Source organism: Ammospiza caudacuta, chromosome 4, assembly GCF_027887145.1.
Source record: "Ammospiza caudacuta isolate bAmmCau1 chromosome 4, bAmmCau1.pri, whole genome shotgun sequence".
Classification (NCBI taxonomy): domain Eukaryota; kingdom Metazoa; phylum Chordata; class Aves; order Passeriformes; family Passerellidae; genus Ammospiza; species Ammospiza caudacuta.
The window spans coordinates 21,971,409-21,991,308 of NC_080596.1; the positions used below are offsets into that span (position 1 = coordinate 21,971,409).

Sequence of the window (19,900 nt, forward strand, 5' to 3'; positions counted from 1 at the left end):
TTCTATCACATTGCAATGGGTTCAGAGAACTCAATAGAACATTTTTATTACCACCAAAACACAGGCCATTATCTCTCACACCCAAAGCAGAATTATTGCTAGTGCTCTACTTCCATACTTCACTGTATAGGTTTTTTTCCCTTCAATGTCTTCATAACAAACAATTTATCCTAAACCTTTATTGCCTACATTACTGAAACACATTCCACATCACCAAACACTGCAGCATTTCTTCTCAGGAAAAGAGATTTGGGGCAAAACAGAGAGGTCATCCTAGGGCTATGGAACCATCAGGCAATCAGGAATCAGAATGCCAAAGAACCCTCACAAAGAGGCACTGGAAATACTTGGAAGAAAAGCTTTAGCCTCTGAATTTTTACCTCTCCCTTGTACTTGTGAATGCATTTCAGAACCCTCAATTGCTACAATCTTCAAGTGCAATACACAAAATGAATCAAGTGCATGATAGTGGCTTCTCTGATGCTCTCCACGCCACTCTCTTACTGAAGGATCCTCTCAGGGATTGATGTGAAAGAAACATTATTGGTCCAACAGCTATTTCTTATTTCATCTGAGAAAAGGCCTGTAAAGAGGGGCTTATATTGTGCTGAGCCTCTCCCAGACTGCAGAGCAGAGAGGGTCTGAATTTGTGCTGCAAAGACAGAGCCAAACGAGCACTTGAAATTTGACTGCCAAGTTTCAGACCAGCTCTGCTTGGAGCCCAGTGGCTGCAAGGTGGGAGGGGCTGGGAAGATTCAGCCAGTGCCCAGTTTAGGGGATTAGAAAAGAGTTGTTCATGCAGAGGGCTGCCAGAACAGCAAGGTACTGCTCATCTCACTTGAAAACTTTCTTAAGGGCTTCCCTGTTTCTTCCCAGGCAAATCATTGCTGTGGTTAGTTTTGGTGCCTGTCCTCAGTGAAGCCAAACCAGGGATAGATGTTTCTTGCCCTTTTCCAGACTGTGTTATGACATACTGAGATCACAATAGAAAAAGATGTTTTTGACAAATTAACTGGATTATTTTTCCGACATCCATGCCCTCTCCAAAGCACACCCTGAATTCAGGTTAAATGCTTTTCCTTAAGGACCAGTTTCTTTCAGGGATGGGAACAGCTAAATGATACCTGACAACCCCTAACAATGCAAATATTTGCTGGCTACTGAGTATTCCCATTCCAACCAAAGAAAGCACCTTCCAGTGTAATATGAGATCACATTACATTGCAGGGAGAATTGTGCCCTTTTGCCCACCACATGCATGCTGTATGAAGAAGATTCATGCCTAAAATGTTCTCAGGGAAAAAAAGAAAATTTTTCAGTACATTTTTATATTTCAGGTCAGTGACAAGTGTAATGGAAAGCAAAAACCAGGCTCATGGAGTGGTACAAACAAACATCTGAGGGGGAGATTACACAAGGGACTGTGAGATTTTAAGAGACTCTGGAAGAACTGCAGGGGAAAACTGCAAAATGGAGGCTCTCCTCGCTCATTTTGGAGGTATGGACCCTAATCTTCAAAAACATTTCTCTCTCTTTGGGAAAGAACAATCTCCTTGCATTACATTAAATGATTTACCTCTTTGCAGGGCTAGAATTACTGGGGAGGCTCTGCCCTTAATCAGTGATGTGGCTACATACTAGCCATACACTTCTATGGGATGCAAGAATTTATGCTATAAGAGACTGGACTGGTACAATGTTTAAGTAAAGGAGGAAGAGAAATTAATGAGAAAGAGGATTTTCCTTTTGCTGTAACTCTAACAAGATTTTAAAAAATGAAGAAAACCTAATATGCTTTGAATGCTTTTGCTCATTCTTTCTTTTCAGAAAAAAAAATATATTTCATATATTAATATATATACTATACTCATACAGAAATCTGTTATTCAAGTGCAATGTAAGTACAGCTACCAGGGAACAGCACATCTTGATACTATCAAAGTTTTAAGGAAATGAAACTGCAAAAGCTGGGAGGAAGAGAAAGAGAGTAGAGTTTTTCTGTTTCTGGGGCTTCAATGGGCGCATTCAGATTGGAAGTGATGTTTAATGAACAGCATAGGCAATCTTACCAGCTGCTAACAATGAAACATTTAGCACCAACAACTGAAGACTGGTGCCTGAGACTCCAGAACACCTCCACCTGGCTGACAATATGGTGGTAGGAATTAGTTAACAAGGAATTCAGGAATGATTTGAACACATATTTTTCATGTGTGACTTATTCTTAATTTGGCACCACAATGTGGATGTAGCCCTGCTGTAAGCCCACACTCACACTTTAGTGCTTTTTTTATTGCTTGGTTATCAGCTCACTCTTCATATATACACCCCCTACTCAAAGCACAGGCAGCAAATTGATAATGAATTACAAATTTGCTATCAATAACTAAGTTACAAAGCTAAAATTAATAGAATTCAAAACCCTTTTTAGAGGTTTAGTACAGGAAACCTACTAATGAAAGGAATTCTGGACAAAGAGATGGACAAGCAACCTAAACCCACAAAGCTGAGATTTGATTAATTTGATTCTTTCCTTGAACACTACTGCCTTTCCACACACAACTGAGGCTAAGGTTTCACAGTATTAAAGTTTTCATTATATCTACACATATTATTAAAAAAACCCATTAAAATAATCTTTTATAGTCTTTCTTATTATGTTTGTAAAGACAGGCAGGAAAGGTTTATGCTCCAACCTGTTTCATACTAATTTTTTTAAAGCTTTTTCTCCACCTGTAACATTGATGCAAAGGAAAACATGACATACAAATTTGTTATAAATAGAAAACCAGGAAAACCCTTCTTTTCATAAAGGAAAACCTATAATTTTGCTTTATTAATCTAATTTCTGTAGCCAAAAAAAGAATACACGAGGCCAGAAAATCTTACTGCTCCATTTGGGAAGGCATTTTGAGAAAACAGCTCCCTACACCATGAAATCCTCTGGGACACTATCTGCTATTATAGAACTCTCTGGATAGGGTTGTGTGCTGGCAGTGCTCATGGCAGCTTTTAGAGCTGGATCCCTGCTCCAGATTCCCAAACTCTCCTGCAATTTCCAGATTTCCAGATTTCACTGCTGCTGCTGATTTCTCACATCTTTGCACCCACTGCCTTAGAAGTGTCTGGAGTCAGCAGCTCAGACTGGCTGCCAGAAGGTGCACTGAGAGAGCAAATGTAGATACAACTCTCTCAGGGAGACTCAACATCATCTTCAATAGTCACCAGCTTTACTATGGGTGACACTCGTAGCCTCTGCCAGCCTGAGGTAAAAAAAAAGCAACTTGAGTCATGTCCAAACATGGATCTTCCCAAGGGTAACCTGTCAGCTGTCTGCTGAATATAATGCAGTTTCTTAAAGTAGATAAATTAACTTTAACTGTTTTAGGTGGGGAGGGAGAGCTCCTGTGTCATTATCATTTTACAGATGTATATGTGTGTTTACTTTTTTTATTTCATTATAAAGAGTTATGAGCTTGCTGTCATTAAAAACCTGCAATCTGGTTTTTAGTGTCTGATCCAATTATGTGTGCTTCTGGAAAGACACACAACCAAATAAATAATTGGAGAGGTGCAACTCTGAAATGACAATTGTTATTCATCGATCCCTTTCTGCAAGTCGAGATTGAGAGATGTAAACTTCAAGTGAATGAGATCTCCTGGGAGAAATCCTTCAGTTCAAACACAGTAAACAACTGTTGTCCTCTGATGCACATTTTAGTACTGCTGCAGGCAAACTTTCTAAATATTAATAAAAAACCTATACAGATGAAAAGGAAGCCCTGGGAGCTGGTACAGAATTTCTTGCCACATTCTAGGTCTAATCAAAGAAACATATGTTTCAGGTCAGAAAGGAAAGGAGATTCCCTAATTTGCTGTAGTATTTTCCCTTCTAGAATCACAGAGAGGTCAAATTTGACTAAACTGCAACAGATTAAATGTACTAGATTGTGATAGTTGTTAAAAAACCATGGGGGAGGCAGGTATTCTGTGCCCAAAAGCCACCATGACTCTCTGGATTATGGCATTTCCTACTGCCAGACTGGCCTGCCAACACATTTCCCTGCAAAGTTCAGGGATGCCCTGCTCCGAAGGAGGCAAACAGGGGCAAGCCACATATGAGCAATGAGAGAAAATAAGATTGATGCTCTGACACAGACAATCTCAGTGACCACAGCCTACCCAAACTGTCAGTTTGACTTCCGGGGCAAGACAGTGATTGCTGTGTGCAAGTAGCAAACACTCACCCTATCCCCAGTTAGAGAAATCTTCTGCTTATATGTCAGTTTGCTAATATTCTGATATAGATAAACACATCTATATAAAACCTGGTATTATTTATATTCAGATATACATGGTTTTGCAGCTGTACTGGAAATAGGTAACAACATTTCCCAGGCATTTTTTGAGGTCTTCAGAAAGAAGACATAACAGGGACTTGGTGATAACCTGACTGATAACACAGGTGGGTAAGAACCAAATGTTGGCTCTAGAAGACTGCCAGGCTAAGAAATGTGACTCATCTGCCTAGAAAAGAAAGATGCTAACATAAGAAAAGTGCAGTAGATCAAGATGCTTCTGTTCTCACCACTGTCATCTCATGTAACACAAATCCCTTGGTTCTTATTTTTCCAGAGACAGAGAGGAGAATCACAGAGCTGAGGAAAAAGCCGAGACAATAACCTGATGTTCCTTCCAAGAAAATGCTGGGCAAAGACTGAAGTGATGAGAAAAAGATTTCATTTTGGCCCAAACAATCACCGTATCAAAACTTAAAAAAGGTTCTAGCAGTCACTAAGCCCACTCCTGAGGGATCTCAGAAGCAGAAATGGGAGAGTTCCTAACTCTCTGGGCAGCAGTGAGGGGTCCAGACACAGCCTTCAGAAGACCCTCACTATTTGAAGCATTCTCCTCCCATCAGTTTCCCTTCTGCCCAAGGGACAGCACCCACCAGTTCCAGGCAGAGAAGTAGCTGAATCATTTTCACTTACATCACCCTATCAGAAACCAGGGGAAGGAATAAGACTAAAAGCCTGTAAAAGTTATAAATGCAAATTCAAGCACTACCAGCACCAAGAGGTATGACAGATGTGGTAAAGTCTCCTGTCCAACACTCATGGGAAAATTCTGAAGGTAAAAAACAGCACCAAAAGTCTTACTCTTGGAAACTTTCAGAGAGCAATTAACCAGGATTATTTTCTATATCTTTATGTGAAAGGCAGAGGACATTGATGAAAAACTGCCTTAGAGGAAAGTTCTCTGCCAGGAGCAGAGAAAAACCACTACATTCCAAAAATACCAGAGAATAGCCTCAATACTCGCTGAGGGCAACACACATGACTTTGCCATCTTACCTTTCTATTACAGAATGATTAAGAGATGCCTCCTTTTTAAAATCACCGACCTTTTATCTTAGCACAAGTTAGAACATTTTAGCATTTTTCTATTTAAAGGAGAAAGGTAATTATTACTATACAATAAAAAGAATCTACAATGGATTAGTACAGCATCTCAATATATTATTTATCCTGAGAAACCTTATCAGGTGATATCTGCAGAAAGCATGACAGAAAACTATAGATACCTGGGAGCAGATTGGAGCTATCTGTCAGCAGGATGCCCTCTGTCCCACTGTGCAGCTGGGCAGCTTGGGGGAAGGCACAGGCTGATTAATCCACAGGCTGGATGATCCCCTTGCAGACATTCCCCTCTGAATCTATTGCTGCACCACAGCAGGCTTTTAGGAATTGTTCAAGTACAGGCCATTGCTCAAGCACTTGAGCAGTAAGAAACTGAGTATTTAAAAAATAAATTTGAATTAAATTAAAACAAGACAAAAGTAAGTTGGTGTTTTGGCTTTTACTTCTAGAATGAACTGTATTCTTGCCTGAAAGTATTTGGTAGGCTAGAAACTGATTGTAGTACTTGAAGGGCTTCATGGTGAGAGAACTGCTACGTTGCTGAATCCAAATGAGGAAAAATACATCCTCCATTACAAACAATATCTCAATCTTATTATTAGGTAGGGTTATTTTTGCTGTTTTGTTTTATTAATCTGCTGTTAATCATACCTCCAATATTAATATTTGCCTTTGTGGTAGCCAAAATAGGTAACAGTACTTTGATTTTTGCTGATAAAATAATTTTACACAGTAAATACAAAGAATTAAAGCAGATATATATTTTTTTTACAATCCTGAATTTTCCTTTCAGAGTTGTAACTTCTAGCTAGCAATTCACTCTCCGAAAAAAATCAAATAACATTCTGTATTTGGCTGCAACTTTTGTGTAAGTGCAAGCAACAACTGCAGTATTTTTTTAAATGAGCCACAGTGATAGCTTTGCACTTCCTTGAGGCCTCTTCTCTTCTCACTGAATGAACTCCAGGGAATGGCATCATGTCGGGCTTTCCAGATGGATTATGTGAAGCCATAGCTCAATGTCATTTTCAATAGTAAGGCTCATAATTAAAGGTCAAATAGTCACTTCATCTGCAATCAATCAATAGAAGAAGTACTAATACTAAGTACTAATCAATCAATGGCAAATGCACTAATAAAAGCCATGCATCAAATGTCTGCATATGTGTGTGCTCACATGTACCATGCATATATGTGAGCAGGGGGAAGGAGAGAAAGGGAACAATGTGGGGGTGAAAAAGCCAGAGGCCATTGTGGATACTATATTTATCTTGGCTTCCTTGCAAGTTTACATCCTGCTTCACTCTTTAGGTGAAATGCAAATAAACATTGGTTTTTCTGCATGTGTGATGCCCTTTATTCACAACCCTGCTGAAGCACCCACCGCTATGCAGAGGTACTGGCTCGTGCTCCCATCTCAGGAACACAAAGGCACCTACCCTGTGTAATTTGTCCTTACACAAACACGCCCTGCACTGTGATCTTTGAGACAAAAAGTGTGTCAACTGTTCTGTCTACAAAATAAGACCCAGCATATGGGAGCAGCACTCATCTCCGTGCAGAGCAAGCACTTATTCATGGATGCAACAGTGGAAGTGGCAGTTGGCCTCATGAGCATGCACTGCATGGGAATTACTTGGTTTCATAATATGGTGTGGGAGAAAGTGACTTACAAAAGTCTTCTCATGCCTCTCCTATTACCACTTCTAAAGCTTTAAAGCTGTCAGCTCTTCTCCCACTTTAGCTGGTGCCATTCTCAGCTCCCCAGGGAATGGGCCAGACATACCTATTTGGAGTTTCACCTGCCAAGCTGAGAGAAATCAGTTCCAAAGTGAAAGTACAAGTGTTGGGGGTCATTTATACACTGCCACTGGAATCTTGAAGACAAACAAAGCAGAGCTCCACAACAGATGTGAAATGAGAGCGTGAGCTGTGTTTGTGCTTTCAGGCATTGCAGTGACAGAGAGAGAAGGAAAAGTGCTCTCTACCATAAGTGAGCAGATCTCTCATCGCATGGTTTGTAATAAACACCTAAGGACAAGCAGAAATGTGCCAGAACAGCAAAAGAGTCAAGGCCAAAATGTCTGTGTTTATCTTATCTTGTTTCTGCTAACACCAGGGTGGACAGGGAAAGATTTAAAAGTGTCATTCAGATACAGCTAATCCTTAAAAACAAATTAGACCTATTCTGCTCCCATCTCCAGTGAAGGAAAAAATGCTGCCTGCTCTGGTTAACATATCTGTTTGCATCATCAGCTCAGGCACATACCCCATCACACCCCGGCTTTGTAAAACCCAATACTCCTTATTTTCACACAGATTTGTTTTTACACAGCTCTATGTTATCTGGAGCTGGTACAAACTCCAAACAGAATAAAATATCAATGGTCTCAAACTCAGCCAGCTGGAGTCTGATACACAGCAGGCACATCTGGACACCCATGGAGTAGGGGTGCACACAAGACCAGCAGGTAGTTCAGGCTTACCAAGGATGAGCTCCTAGGGGATTGCCAAAGGGAACATTTCCCCATTCCTCTCCCAGGATGACTGGAAAGCAGTCTGCCCCAAAGCTGACCAACAGAACAGTACCCAGCTGAGAAACAGCCCCACAGTACCACGTTCCACTATCCACCTGTTCACTTCAAACTGCACACTTAGACATGGGATATCTGGACTAGGGGAAAAAGGAATTTATGGATGGGGAGAAGCCGCAGGAGTCCTTGAAGTCAAGGTGGAAGGTGACCAAAGTATTTTTGTTGATGTACTCGTGCAAAGAAAGCTGCAGAATGCAAAAGCTGGCTCATGAGGCTATGCTAATATGAGCAGTAACTTGGAATTGGGAAAATGTGAGCCAAAAGGTCAAGGGAGCTAGGAACCTCAAACTAAGTTTTTCTAAAAAAGAAAATAACATAAAAAATTGAGAGTGTAGCAGCAGAAGAAAAGTGAACTGACTCAGCTGTGTGCACAGTGAGGTCAAGACAGGCTGCATAAGGATGCTTGGTGCAGTGAGTTAAAGAAATGAACAGTCCTCATTTTTTGGGGGATGATGGCAAGCACCTTTAGGACTTAAATATTTAAAAAGGCTTTGTGCTTATCTTCTTAGTGTCACAGCAAGCTGGCAGAAATATGCAACAGCATATATAAAACTATTCTCTCTGGGGAGAGCAGGGCAAACTTGCATATTTGTGCTGTTAAACACAACCAGCTTCTCCAGCTTTTCTTCTGTAGTATCACAGTTGTGCCCTAAGTTCATACACACCTCCAAACAGAAAGCACAGCAGCGTGTTATGACTTATGTGTGCAGCTGCTTTCTACAAATACAAGAGTAACTGTCCTGAATACAAGCTCATTTATTAGTCCAAGCTCAGTTTCATAGCACATTTGGCTGGAAAAGACCAGTGTCATTTAATCTATGTTCTGCTCCAAGGCAGGATCAACTCCAGCTATTTAATTCCCATCTGAGGCTTGTCTACAATGATAGGAGATTGAAGACATCAATAGGCAACATGTTCCAAAGCTGAACTGCTTTACACTAGACAGATTTCCCTGATTGTTAGCTTAAATCATCATCACTGTAACAAAGTCCTTCCCTTTACAAAGTTCACTGTGACAGAGATGCTTTCTTCCTTCTTTGCATCAACCTTTTATGCATTTGAAGATCACTGCAGTATTTCAGTTATCTTCCCTCAACAATCCCAACTGCCTCAATCTACCTCTGGGGTCACATTTTTGAGGTCTATGATCATTCATGGCACTCTCTTCTCATTTCTTTTCAGTTAGTCCACATAATTTTTGAATTGTGGAGCCCAAAAGATTGTGCAAATATCAAAAGCCATAACACTCTCAAGCCACACAACTTTTGCTGCTTCCCTGCAACCCACAGGACCCTGTGTGAAAGGAAGGGAGGTTAGTTTAGTATGCTATGTATTTGACAAAGCTATGGCATTGTTGCTCATTTCCTTGTTCTTTCTACACTTTAAAAATAATTTATTTAATGACTTGGTTCAGTAGTTTTCTACAAAATGAAGTTAAAACTCACTGATCTATAATTCCTCTTCCCCTCCTCATTTCCACTGTAAAAAGAGACATTTTGTTTGACTTTTCCTTGTCTTCCAGGAACTCCTCCATTTCCCACAGACTTTTAAAGGCACTTGCTAACAGTTCTGCAGCACAGGCCTGGCTGAAGCAAAGAACCCTGAGGTGAGTTTTGCTCTACCAAACCAACCTGGAAAACATCTAAATCCCAACTTGTTCTTCCCCTGTTTCAGGCTGAGCTCTTACCTTTGTCATTGACACTAAATGTGTTCCTCTTTCACAGATACACTCTTGAAAAGAGTCAGATATTCAGTCATATATGCTTTACCAAACATCTGGTTTTATAATCTGAAAACAATCCAGTTGTGCCCCTAACTGAACATAATGGATGAAGCAGCAGCAAGTGGCTGTAAGCATTTCTGATTTAACAGTATTTTCTGAATATCCATCAGAACATTCTATTATCACTATGGGGTCATAAGTGACAAATATCTCTATGATGTTTTGATAAATGAATGCTAAGAAATAAAGCTATCCAAAGTATCTGCAGACTTCAACACACACATTTTGCTCACGGTAAGCAAAAGAGTATTGTCTATTTGTGATTTCTGACTACACTATGTCCTTTGATTTCCCCTTGTATATCCCAGCTTTTAGATGTAAAATTTTACTGTCAAACTGGGCAGGTACACCTAGCCATCTCTTCAGAAACAAACCTGAAATTTTAGCAGCATTGGATTAGGCAACAGAACAGAATAAGAACAGAAAGAAAAATACAGCTTTCCACAAATCAGGTGGTCTTACTGTACAAGCACAAAAATCTCAGCTGAGCAGATTGTGTTCTCTGCCCTGTAGGAAGCATTAATTTCATCTGTTCAAGAGCATTATTCTACTATTAGTATCACACTGGTAGCAGCACTTGTCACACTAAACCCAAAACCATTTAAGCAGAACAACCAGCAACTAAACCAATTTTTTTTTCAACACAGCAAGGCATGAATGTTACTGTTCTTTTGCTCACAAGCTTATCTCCTGACTTACCCAGGGTGAGGGATTTGTGTGTGGAACAGAAAATGATAGCCACTGTGTCTGCTGGTGTGAAAGTAGAGTTATTCCTACAAAACAAAAGAGTTTTAATAACCTCTGATAGCAAAAACCTTCTTAAAACAGCATCTATCAAAATTTTTACTTTGAGGATCCATATACACATTCCCATCACCTTGATCAGTCTGGTGACAGCAATAATTCCACCCATAAATGAACAGTAGTGCTTGATTTATTTTTTTTTTAGCACAATTGTTTCTCTGTTGTGGCAAGCTCTCTAATGAATACACTCCCATGTGAAGGACAGAAATTTTGAAGACATGGTGTGTAGGACACAAATTTATTCCAGACAAGTTTATTTGGTCAAACATGCAAAAATGTCACAGCAGAAGCCCCTTGCCTCCACAAAATAAGAGAAAATGACCTATTTTTTTTTCTAGTATAGAACAGTAACAAAATGCTCAGCTTGGACAATATATTGAATCTACACTAAGGAGTTAGCTTCCACTTCAGAGATAAACTACATCTAAGGGTTTAAACACTGGGACTAAGGCCAGGAGGGGTGGGAAAATGACATCTATATATAGAGAGAGAGATGACTGGCCAATGGACCACCCTTTGCTCCAAATTAGGAGTAATTCTATGAGATTCTAAATATTTACCATACTGAGCTGGTTACTGCTTAAGGTATTTTAGATTTCACAGTTGGGGCATATCTTCCCCCCAGGTTAGGTCTAGCAGTTCAGAAGTTATTTTAAAATGCCTTTTAAGGCTAGGATATGATCTTGTCATATATAATACAGAGAAATTTTCTTATGGCACTAAAATAAGCATAAGTAGCTCTAAGACACTGTACCCTTCTTTGTGATTCTCCCTTATGGATATTGTTTAATTTATATAAAGCATATGCTTGGAGTCTGCTGTATTGTGTCACTCTCCTTTCAGCAGAGTGCTGCTAAACAAATATTCCAGTAAGCCCAAGTGAGAGGACAAATGTGGCTACTCCAACCAGCACCAGTGATGCCCTGAGCCACTGGCAACACCATGCTTACAGTACCCGTTTTTGAGAAGTGAGTGTACAATTGCCCTTGCTGGTTGAGACTTTAAAAAAAAAAAAAAAAAAAGCTCTACCAAACATTAGTTCAGGACAGCTGTCTTTTAAGAATCACCATATAAATGTAGCAAATTTGACATATATAGAGAGGAGTGAATTGCCAGCACAGCAAATGTATCTTGAGATGTAAAAAGTCAAACTGAGTTCTCTCTCTCATATGTCACCAGCATGTCTGCAGGGCAAATTATACCTTCAGTGACATCTGTGCTAATCCATTTTTTCCAGTGGATGAGGTACAGCAGTGATTGATTGAGATTTAACAACTCTGTAATTAACACACAAGAAAGGACAGAATTCAGGTCCTGCTCTCTTAGCCTATGAAACTCTAACAGAGCAAATGCAGTAAGGACAATAGGAAATACCAAAATGAGGTCACCTCTATTCAGAAACCTGCCTTTGCACATTTGCATAAACTTTGTCACCCAAACCAAAGATATCACACAAAAGAAATATTCAAAGGTTGGGATTCAGCACATTAATTTACCTTGTGGAGAAGAGGAAAGTCAAAAACATGAAGCTCATCTGAATAGAAAATACTGAAAGAGAAACAAGCTAAAATTAGATCACAATTATAATTACTGTGTCCGTGCCTTTTATTCCCATACTGCAGGGCAGAAATGAGGCTGGACCAAGTCTATCCAGAGAAACCCATTGCCAGACAACCTTTAAAGACTGCCTGGAAGAACAACACAGATCATATATCCTGGCAAGCCAGAATTAACGTTATGGCTGCACAAGTTCTTCCTGGGGTAGATCCTCTGAATCGAGAATTTCTTGACACGATGAGTGGCAGGAAATAGTGCATATCTGTCAGACATGCTCTGGGTGCTGGGCACTTAAGACTTGCTATTTTAAAGGAGAAAGTGTGTAAGGATGATCCAAATAAATATTCCCAGCCCTGGGTATATTAATTATGATCATTCATGGGGAGAGGAAGAGAAGATCATCATAGATGTTTGAATTCTCTCTGAGACAAAGGCTGATTCCTGGGCTGGGCAGTGCGTGTCAGACCTTTCCTTCAAGCTCAGCCAGCTCTGTAAGTGCAGGTGGTTGTGAGCATCCCAAGGGGAGCCCTTCTCTCTGCCAGGTCTGCTGACACCCTCAGGGGCTCTGGGGGGCACAGGGCCCACCCTGGGACTGCAGAGGTACAAGGAACAGCCAGTGGCTTCCATGAGTAGCTTCAGCCGAGAGCATGGGCAATCCCCACAAGGCTGAAGAAGAAACCCCATGACCTGCACAGGCCTTTTCTGAGTTTGTGGGTTTTGGGGGAAAGGCTTTTCCTTGCAGCAGAATCTGGGGTGGGTCTTCTCCCTACTCCTTGCAAAATGTGTGAGTGCAGTAAGGCTTGACATGCCCCATAGGGCAGTGCAAGTCAAGACAATGCATTTGATTTTCACCCCAGTTTACAACTGGGAAATATGGCAGGGATATTAGCTATTACCAGTGACATTTTCTATTCTCCTACATACATTTCCTAGAATGTATAAATGTCACCTCAGCATGCACTTAATTCCTCCTTCATGAACTAAAGAAGCAATCCATTGTTCCTGAATTATAATTTTTCTCCGATGAAGTACATTAATTTAATATTCACAGAAAAAACCAGTCCCTTATTACACATAATTCTGTAAAGCAATAAGCATGTGTTGCTACCAATTATTCCTCGTGAATATTTTGCTGTGGCTAGAATATTAGCATAAAAATTACATAGAAACATTAATCAGCAGAATAACAAACTCAGTTTTACCTCAAACTCCTCGTGCTAATTTCACTTCCTGGTGTAACACAATACACACATCCAGCTGACACATCCAATGGTGATAAGAAACTTCTAGAATACAATGTGCACACCCATCTCCAAAACGTTCTTGGTTTTGTAAATATTCCAGAAAAAATCCCCCTACCAATTGTCTGGTATGTTCCAAGTAGTTCCAATGCTTATGTTAATGTTCTTACAAAGAAATTCCAGTTTGCAATGAACACCTAGATATGACTTTCAGCATATTCCACAGCAAATGGTACATTTCATTCCCCATGGCACAAGTACAGAGTTGTCTTGAAGAGAAATAAAGGCCAAGCAAGGCAGCAGAAGCAAACGCTACACATGAACTGTTCTAGGAAGAACATGTCTTCTTGAAATAAAAAAGAAAGGTTTTTTTTTTTCAAAGTAGTGGTCAGCAGAGTACCATAAAATTACTTCATTCTGAGTTTTCTCTGCACGTTAAATTTGAGTTGAAAATCTCTGTGCATTCTTTTTTGCTGACAATTTTGCACTGATTTAAGTGCAAGGTCCTTCTTTGGCCAGTGCAAAGAAGTATTTGTTCCATTTCAAAAAAAGCTCCATAGCATTTCTTCCTAATCCTTTGCTTTCAGAATAAAACATTATATTGTACCACTTATAGTCTCATGAATTATTTTACATAGGTATAGTGTTTAGTATAGTTTCATAATCCATATGTACAGTTTCATAAGCCCAAAAAAAAAGCCACAATTAAGACAGAATTAAGATCTGATGCACAAAGGGCAGGGGCAAATTTGCTACTGGTTTTAGTCGAGGTCAGATTTGTAGAAGATACATTATTTTTATTAGACAGAAGCACATGCAGACACACAAAGTAGGTGATGGTCTGATCTCTTGAAATCTCACAGTTTTAGAGTATGAGATGTGATTTATACTGAAGCATCCTGTAGTTACCTCTCCTCCATGCAAATTGAAACTCCTGTCTGTGGACAGTCTGAGGCAAATGGGAATTCCCTGCTGGGAGAGGAGACAGTGCCTGTACAGCACTGCCTTTCCCTGGGAGGGAGGGATCTGCCAGTGTGCTTCCAGCTGATGGCAAGGATACCAGCAGCCTATTCTCACGTGGGTGTTATTTAAGGCTGAATGACTTGAGTGCTTCTAAAAGAAACTCAAAGAAATGTGCTCATCCACAGAAACAGATCAACACATTCTAACTCCCAACTAGTTTCTAGGTTTATAATATGCTAAAGAAGAGCAGTTTAAAAATTATAACAATGCTTCTGAGTAACAGCTCAACCCCAAATCTTTTGTTGCTGTTTGGAATGTGACATCTGTGTATTTCATGGCTGCTCAACAGCAAAGAGGGCAAAACCAGAATGCCAATAAATGCTTGTAAAGGAAAGGAAAAGCCATAGAGCAACCTCAGGCCCACCTAAATAGCAGGGTTCATTCCTCTCTAAATGCTTACTTGGTCCCCTAAAAGCATCCAGCTCCTAAGAAGTTTGGCAATCTGGTTTACTAGATGCTTGAGAAGCTCTAAGACCATGCCAGTACCCCCACAGCTCCCCACCACATGTAGCTCATTACAGACCTGAAACACACACGAAAAAAGAGCCACTTTAGGGCTGAACTTACTTATGAACACGATTATAATCAAGCTAAATTTATCCAGGTCAATATTTGGATTGGCAAAAGTATCACAGAACGTTGTGTAGATGATCATCAGGAGCACACAGCTGCTGATAGCACCAAATGGAGGCTTCTTCCTTTCAAGCCAGTCCTTGATGTATCTTCGGACAATCTGAAACACAGAAACCAACAGGTTGTCTCTTTTCAGAGATGCAGGGAGCCAAGTTGGGCATCACAAAGTGAATCTGACAGCGGAAAGACACAAAGAGAAGAGAGTAATTTGGATGACGGCCACAGTGGATTTCAAAGCTTCCCTGCCACACAACTCTTCTTCTGGGGAATTTAACATTTGTAGTGCAACTTCCACTGGGCGTCCATAATGAGAGTATATTTTCAAGTGCATTCAAATCCATCCTTAATCATGCCAAATGTTCTTTGCTAGCTGTCACTGAGACATGCCCATTAAGCCTCCCCAAAGTTTATCTCCTCTGCTGATACTAATGGATGTATGTAATTATCACAGTCCCCTTTGCATCAACAGACAATTCCAAGTGCAACTTTGGGAATCTTAAAAATCTGACATCTTCAGGAATTTCATGACGGTAGATAATCGAAAGTGATCCATGGAACATTTTAATATTTAAATAGCTAGCGATGCACCAGAAGTTTTTAATTAAATTATAACTCAAGCTTGAAAAGCAAAAGTGCATGTGTTGTGGGAGTTTAAATAATTCAAACTCTGAATATCTGGAGTTTTTGTAAATCCAAAGACAAATGCCATTTGCACGCTTTTAGAATACCAGAATTAACACATGAAAACAAGGAAACCTACTGTAAACATAGCAGAACTTCTGCACTTTCAGAACACAGAATATGAAGCAGTTTTTCAAGAATTTTTAGAAACAACTATAAATTTTAAAGCAACCCCAACATTCAAATTATGCTGAATACCATAGCACTAAGCCTCACCAGATACAATGCATCTATTTTAGTCCTGCCTGGGGGGTCGCTTTTAGTTTTTCTGTTTACTTTATATGGTTTGAAAAAACTTTTTAAAGCTTTTATCCTACAGCTGCGACTTGTGTTAATTTTTCAGCAATCACATTATCTTGCCTAATTTCTCCTGAGGCCTCCTGATGTTCTCTGTTGCCACACTCTTCTGGAAATCACAGCCCAGGATCCTGAAGCGCTTCAGCCAGAGGGCTCCAAAGGTGTCTCGTGACCTTCCCTCAGTGGTGCAGACATCACCACCATTGGTTTAATGACACAGAAAACCTTAAGATTAATAGCAGGTCATCATCACCAATGCTACCATAGGACCCTTTCACACAACAAATGCCATGGAATCACGGCTCTCAGTTTTCCTCATTGCTTTCCTGGCTTGTTTGCAAGCCTCTCAGCAGGAAAGTGCTGGAGCAGCCATCCCAGTCACCACAGCAATGAGACTCCATCAGGGCACACACTAGAACTTTGGCACATGGGCTTCATGCCAAGCTAAGCAGGCTGAAGATCAGCACTCACCTCCCACACTTGTGGGCATCCTGCCGATGAAAAATAACAAATTTGCAGGAAAATATCTAAGGGAATACTCAACGCCCTGGTGAAAACACTGAATTTCGAAATGTCACACTTGCCAGATGTTAAAGAGAGAAAATAACAAAAAATATAAGGCCAGACTTCTGAAAGAGCCTCCACTGGAGCTCCTTCAGCCACTGGGCAGGAATAGGACGCTGCACTGATGAAAGAGACACAAGAAAGTGAAGCCATGCAGAGAGCAATATGAAAGACATATAATGGGAAGTTTAGATGAGTCTAATTCTGAGCAAATTTGGGACTGTAATTATCAGAAGCAAAAAGTAAAGCCTTTCACTTCTAAAATGAACAAGTTTTTTTAATAAAGTTAAAAAAAATCCTATTATCCCTTAAATTGTCACATTGAGGAAAAAGAAAAACTACTTAAGGCCACCTATTAATTTATGGTCCTTCCAGAAGATTTATATAGAAAGTAACGAGATGTTGAAAAAGAAAAGTGATGGCTCATTATACCATGGTACAATTTCTAGTGGAAGTATTTAATCCAAAAACTGCAACCCTGTGCCTGTTCAGGGTCTGATTATACCAGACACGACAATAATAATATTATACACATATTTATCCTTGACTGACATAGAAGAGAAATAAAAAACATTTAAAAAATTAAACTGCAAGTATTTCCTCAGAATCTTCAACTGAGTGATACCTTCTTTAAATATCCACCTCTATCTAGCCTGGAATTTTTGTGAATCAATAACCATAAATAGCAGTACAGTTCCTTACTGCACATTACCTTTTTTTAAAAAATTACATAGTCAGACCCTGAAGAACTAAATTGTGGCTTCAGGAAATAATCTAATCAACCAAGTGTCATGCAAAATGTGCACAAAACACAGACAAAATGCATCTTCTCTAACACAGAATCCCATACATTTTGATCTTCTTACAAGGTTCAACATGATCTGTAATTCCAGAGGTCAATTCAGCCTATAATCACTGATTCAAGGTAACCTAAATTCTTGTATAACTTGATGGGAGAAAATAACCCTACAGAAGCTCATGTCAGCTGCATCACTTTGACTGAAAAACAATCCATTTGTTATTCATGCCTGGCAGAGTTGCTTCAGGACAAGGATGCTTTGAAAGCCTTTTAATTCTTAAACCAATTCTATAACTTTTCAGGGTAAACAGGGAACTACAAAAGACCAAAATTGTGAATATTTGTAGTGAAATAACAATAAGTGCTACAAATACAAGAAAACAACACATTCAGAGCCTGGGTTGAGGTACTAAAGCTTCATTTGTCTGAAATGCTGTGAAAGCTAACACAGTCATTTCTGAATGTGAATATAAACCACTGGTATCCAAAATAGCTGCATCCCACTCATGGAAAAGAGCAAAAAGGGGATGTATTGGGTTGTGGGGCAGGCAACAGGGGTAGCTTCTGGGAGAGGCTGTCAGAAGCTTCCCTTATGGCTGATGGAGGCAGTGCCAGCCAGCTCCCAGATGGATCCAGCCCTGGCCAAGGCTGAGCTCAGCAGGGATGCTGCTAGTGATGCTCTAAGATTTTCATACAGATTCAAATGCCAGCCCCAAAGAGCAGGGAAAGGTTGACCCAGAGGTTGCACATGAAAGACCATGAAGGTGAATCCTTCCCTCAAACTGCAGTTTAGTGGAGAAAACAGCGGGAGAGAAGCGAAACTTTGGGGTAGGTGATATTTTATAAATAATCTTCCTGATAAACTCAGAAAAGCTAGAAAATAAAAGAACATGAATATGTCCAGCAGGCAACCACCTCCTGAAGACTACGTTCTGGCAACCTCCAAAGGTTTTGGAAAAGCATCAGCTCAAATTTACTTCAAAACATAGTTTCAGGCTCAAACTTTCCTCTTGCCCAGGATTTAATTTTTAACAACAAAGAAATGTAATTACACTTGAGTTAACAGTAGTGTCCCCATTTCAATTTAGTTCTCCTAGCAGAATAGTTCTATCCACAGTATTTTTCCTACAGACTGCTCTGTATCCTGCCATAACCTTCTTGTCTAAACACCAACCTTCCTAAGCAAACGAGCTCACTGCTCTAATGCTTATTTCATTTAACATCCTTGGGCAAAGAAACATGATCTGCTGTTCCAGGAAAGCAGGTAAACAGTGCTCATCTGTTATTAGATCACACATGAAAATAGCAGAAGGTGTGTTACAGAAAAACAGTTCACTTTTCTAATTGTACCTTCAGAACAGTCACAGAGTATGCCCAGAGAAATCTGTCAGTAAAATACAGTGAGACACTTTCTACCTGTCTGCCCAAGTGCTGGACACACAAGGTAAAAAATGTAATACATTAATGTTCATTATTAACTGAGCTAAATAGAGCAAGGAGCTCTGCCCCCACCTTATATGGAATGGAATAATTTCTGACATTACTCATGCAGTGCATCTCCTAAAAACTATCTAGATCTGTAACTTATTTGTTTTTAAACACAAGAATTGTAAAAAAAATCCAAAAAAACCCTCAAACAACCTAAACCCAAAAAACCCCCAAGGAAATGGATAGGAAGTCACCTTTTCTGTTTCCATTATACACAGGAGTCTCTCTTGGTATTTACATCATTATCTAAAATATATTTTTTTTAATTCTACCAACTATTTTGGACTGAACTCCTCTTTAACAGAATTTACAGTAGTTTTACTGCACTTCTGCTCTTTTTTATTGTGTATTGGTATGTTCTTCTAAATACATGGGTAAAACAGGTGGGGCTTTACCATCTCAACAAAGAAACACAAGTCACCTTTTCCTTCTGTTCAAACACATGAGCAAACAAGCTGCAACTGCTGGATTATAACCACACCTAAATGCAGCAGTTACCTTACTTAATTTGTCTTCTAAGGTAAGATTCCTAACTCATTCTTAATTAATATTACTACTACTTATAGTAACAGACTAATGCAATGAAGGCTAAAATACAAAATTTCCCATTGAAAATCTTGGAGTCAGGGTAGATATTTTCAACAGTCCTGTAATTTTTCCATATCTTTTCTCATATAGTGATGGTAAACCAAGAAAGACAATTGCAGGGAATATTGGGAACTAGGTCAGTGAAGTCAGTAAGACATGAAAGGTGAGAAAACTGGGGAAAAAAAGGAAAGGAAATCAACTAAGATGACAGCAGCAGTAAAAACCAGTGTAAGGAATCAATTCCTAGAATGGAAGAGAGATTGATTGGGTTGTATAAAAATCTAAATGAAATAAGATGCTAAGAGGGACATCGTTCAGATTTCTACAGAAAAACCAGTCTCCAAATATACAAGGTCTGCATGCCAGTTCAAAGGCACAGACCCTTTTATAAAGCAAAACTTGCACCACCTCAGCCAGACCATGTCCTG

General features: G+C 39.7%; 1 protein-coding gene across 1 annotated transcript in view; it reads right to left on the minus strand.

Moving 5' to 3' along the window:
• SLC10A7 (solute carrier family 10 member 7) overlaps positions 1-19,900 on the minus strand; it is a 139,596-nt gene that overhangs the window by 11,672 nt on the left and 108,024 nt on the right. The window contains exons 8-10 of the mRNA XM_058803459.1: positions 14,990-15,155; positions 12,098-12,149; positions 10,497-10,570 (exon numbers count right to left, since the gene is read on the minus strand). Coding sequence (XP_058659442.1) covers positions 10,497-10,570; positions 12,098-12,149; positions 14,990-15,155 — 292 coding nt within the window. The remainder of the gene's footprint in view (positions 1-10,496; positions 10,571-12,097; positions 12,150-14,989; positions 15,156-19,900) is intronic.